Source organism: Gastrolobium bilobum, unplaced genomic scaffold (assembly GCF_033153095.1).
Source record: "Gastrolobium bilobum isolate Gb01-03AN ecotype WA unplaced genomic scaffold, APGP_CSIRO_Gbil_v1 utg52841, whole genome shotgun sequence".
NCBI lineage: Eukaryota > Viridiplantae > Streptophyta > Magnoliopsida > Fabales > Fabaceae > Gastrolobium > Gastrolobium bilobum.
The window spans coordinates 46,963-50,641 of NW_026895803.1; the positions used below are offsets into that span (position 1 = coordinate 46,963).

The 3,679-nt window shown below is 34.7% G+C and overlaps 1 protein-coding gene across 1 annotated transcript; it reads right to left on the bottom strand.

Annotated features, from left to right (window-relative positions):
* Positions 1 to 411: 411 nt before the first annotated feature.
* LOC133296078 ((-)-germacrene D synthase-like) lies at positions 412 to 3,460 on the bottom strand. Its single transcript, XM_061495027.1, has 7 exons — positions 3,329 to 3,460; positions 2,401 to 2,689; positions 1,835 to 2,207; positions 1,524 to 1,742; positions 1,269 to 1,407; positions 863 to 1,111; positions 412 to 784 (listed from the first exon to the last, which is right to left on the bottom strand). Exons 1-7 carry the CDS (start codon positions 3,458 to 3,460, stop codon positions 491 to 493), a joined length of 1,695 nt encoding a protein of 564 aa, XP_061351011.1. The 3' UTR covers positions 412 to 490.
* Positions 3,461 to 3,679: the final 219 nt, after the last annotated feature.

Below are 3,679 nucleotides of genomic sequence, written 5' to 3' on the forward strand. Positions count from 1 at the left end.
CACACAGCCATACTGGGAGGGAGCAATTAGAAACCGATTTAGCTTGATTATCTAAAATTTAAATAATTCCTCACAAGTTACTTGTCTGACGATAAGTTTTTCTTTTCTTTTTGAAGATTTGTCTGTTGTTTCCTTGATTACTCAATTACAGGAAGATCACAAGAATGACAAAGTTTTGCATACCTAAAACTCGAATTCGAGATCAAGTTTTCCTTTTCTTTTCACTTTTTGTTTTTGGGGCTAGAAACTTAGAATTAATGAGTTGTTCTTTTACTTCAGTTATGGTGCTATTAAGTCCGTACAAGGCATCTTTAGGAGAAAGATTAATCTTCATTATATAAAACATTGTTTATTATCATTTTACAAACTCGCCATTCTTTCATTTCTCTTTTTTGGTAGAAAATTCTAGCTGCCCTGATACCAATACACCCAATATCACATATACTGCAATAACTGTTTATAATACAGTTGAAGAAGCAAAGCCCTTATCTCATACTGGCAATGGCTTCAAGAGGATATCTGCAATTTCTTTCTTTGTTGATTCTTTAGAGTGAGTGTAACCATCTCCTTCTTTGTAAAGCACATAAATTACACGTGACAGGTTGAGAACTACCATTAGAAGAGGCTTTGGCATTTCTGTAGGGTCAAGCAATTCCTCATTGATATCCTTCCAAGCACTCGTCACTCGTCTATATAATTCGTCAATGGCATCTTGTTTTGTGACACCATGTTGCTTCATGTAGCACTCAAGAGCAGAGGCAACATGCCCTCTCTTCTGCTCAAACTAAAACAAAATGAAGGGCAGAAACTATCAATCATGTTGTTTAGAATATGAAGGAAATTAAATCTTGGGATTAATTACCTCATTGGAAACAATATCATCCATGAGTCTGCAAATAATTTTTGAAGCATTAACAATTTTAGGGTCATTGGTTAACCATTGGAAGGCCTTTTCTGTAGCAATATCTCCCATCCCTATGAAGGCTGTTGCTGTGAGCATATGGTAAGCAGAACTTACTTGTGCAACATCCATATACTCTTCCATTGACGGAGTATAATTGCTACTTAACCATTTAGCCTCAGCAAAGTAGGCTTGGGCCAATCTTTTCATCTGGTATATATGGACACCACAATAATTTACAATGTTAAATATAAGTTATTACATTTGAAGACAGTGTTGATCATGTCATAAACGTCCTAGTTCCTACTTAGATCCTATTAAAATGAAGAGAACACTTCGAAAAAGGCAAATAGAATCAGAATTTTACTTCAATTTTTGCATAGATTACACAGAATGCTCTTCCTTCTTTGGTCATCTCTTGTTCAATTTCTTTATAAACATCCAAGAGTGCTTGGTAGTAAAATTTCATGTACTCTGGCACAAAATCCCTACAGCTGATATCCCACCTAAAATGTCCATTAATTATGGAAAGGCCATCAAAATGTTAACAGGTTTCACCCAAGAAAATAATTCAGTTAGGAAATAAAAGTGATCATTTCGTAGTTAATTTAAAACCCCAAACCTTTCTATTGCTTCGGTGAAAAGTTGTAGCTCTTCCAATGTACCATAGACATCATATATATCATCCATTATTGATGTCATAGATATCACCTTTGTCATTAGCCTTCTACCGAGAGAGTATTGAGGCTCAGAAAACACTCCCAATATCCAAAAGTAAGGTTCCACAATCCTATTGCGTGCAAAAGGCAGTTTTGTTGCAAAATCCAAATCTTTCCACCACCTAATTCATTGACCAATGCATGAGTCACTTGCATGTTGAAACAACGGATGCTTTCTATTTATTTATTAATGTGTTGTGGTTGAAGAACTTACATTGAGATATTGCCAAGTTCCTTCTGGTGTGTCTTTTGGAGGATATTAAAATCTAATTTGGCAAAGAGGAACAAAGTTTCATCATGTGAAGGATCTTCCTCATAAGTAGAAATATAATGCCTTGCGACTAGCCTTGGTAGGTTCTTGCGGAGTGGTCGTTTTAAGGCATGATTGACTTTAGCAGCAAGAGAAGGACTCAAATGTGTGGTCATGAACTCAAGATGTGAGGTAGTGAAAGCAAGCGCTTCATCCAATATGTCTTCTCCATGAATGCTGACATGTGCAGCTTCGTATAAACTTAGCATTCCCTCAACATCAGCAGTAATAGTTTCATTGAATTTGCCTTCCTCATTCTTGAACTTCTTAAAAACATCTGAAATTTAATATCCCACCATAAGATACATAACTTTTTTTGTATTTATAAGATACATAATTTTTTGTTGTATTTGCATTGTTAATCCATTTTCTTATTTGCTTGAGTTCTCATGTTTTCTTAATCTTGTATTATATTTTTCCAAAAACTTTTACAATTAAAATGTAATAAAAGAAGATAACGTGGGACCTACCAGGTGAAATGTGGTATCCTTGCTGCCTCAGTAGCCTAAAGACAAGGGCAAGAGAATAGAGGTTTTCATTGAGAGTTATTAGACCATTTTCAACATAACTATTGTGAATACGTTGCAACACTTCACGAATTTCATGTTCAAAATGATAGTGTAATCCCAAACGTTGGATTGAATCAGTCAAGGTAGCTTCCATCAAGGGCCTTAAGGCCTTCTTATTCCCGGGGACTAGCTTCTGTCTTATTTTTTCTTTTAGTGCTATAATTTGCTTCTCCATTATTTCATCCACATCCTACACATTAAACTTTTGTTCTGTTAGTAATGACAGTAAATTTTTATAAAATAATGGAGAGAATCATAAAATTGATCACAAAGTCAATGTTCTTCAAGAGACACTTGACACACATATACAAAATGCAAAATATGATTATGACCGTTAGATCACGAGTATGATCGAATTATGTACATGCATATTGAATACGAGGATAGTTTCTGTTTACAAACTCTTACAAACTACACTATTTACTCCTGAAAGTATACTAGGTTATACTTTGTACTTCCGAGAGTACGTAGTGTAATTTGCAAAAACTTATAAAAAAAAGTTGGTAAAAGGATCCTTAACCATTGAATATATATATTTTATAAATGAGTTTAGTGAGTGTACAATGATTGGATACAAAATTCGGTCCAGTGCACTAAATTCTCCCGCGAGAACACAGTTATAGTAAATATTATAACTCTGTTCTCCTGAAAGAACACCTAAAAAACACCATTATAATATTTAGTGCACTAAGTTCTCGCGGGAGAACTAAGTGTACTGGACCGTGAGAACTTATTGCACTGGACGGTCCAGTGACTGAATTTTTATTTTTTTCCTTTATAAATATGCATATTGAATATATAAAGATTAGTAAGAACAAAGTCATATTACCGTAGGCTCCAAACCATATTGAATAAAATGATCTCCCCAAACATTAGGATGATAATTTGCGGAACGTCGAGAGTAGTCGGAGGAAGCACTACTGGTTGGAGGAATTAGTATTGAAGTGGCCGAAACAGACATAGTTTTCTTTTCGGGATTATGATGGATAACCTTTGTTTCCAACTATGATGAAACAGACAACTAGTGCACTAAATGGCTCATAAACTAATCTTTTCACGTTAAGGCTTTCAGTTGGGAAGAACTTAATGTGTGCCTTTATTTATAGAAGTTTCTCCAAGCAAATATGAATTTCAACATGAATAAGTCACCTGTTTCAATTACAAAAAGAAGAGGAGGATT

What these genes read in the sequence shown, in the direction of transcription:
- LOC133296078 (XM_061495027.1), bottom strand. Translation starts at nt 3,460, where the DNA reads ATGTCTGTTTCGGCCACTTCAATACTAATTCCTCCAACCAGTAGTGCT. An exon ending in AGGATACCACATTTCACCTG is followed by an intron (nt 2,208 to 2,400) that starts GTAGGTCCCACG and finishes ATTAAATTTCAG; the next exon opens with ATGTTTTTAAGAAGTTCAAG. An exon ending in TAATCTATGCAAAAATTGAA is followed by an intron (nt 1,112 to 1,268) that starts GTAAAATTCTGA and finishes CATATATACCAG; the next exon opens with ATGAAAAGATTGGCCCAAGC.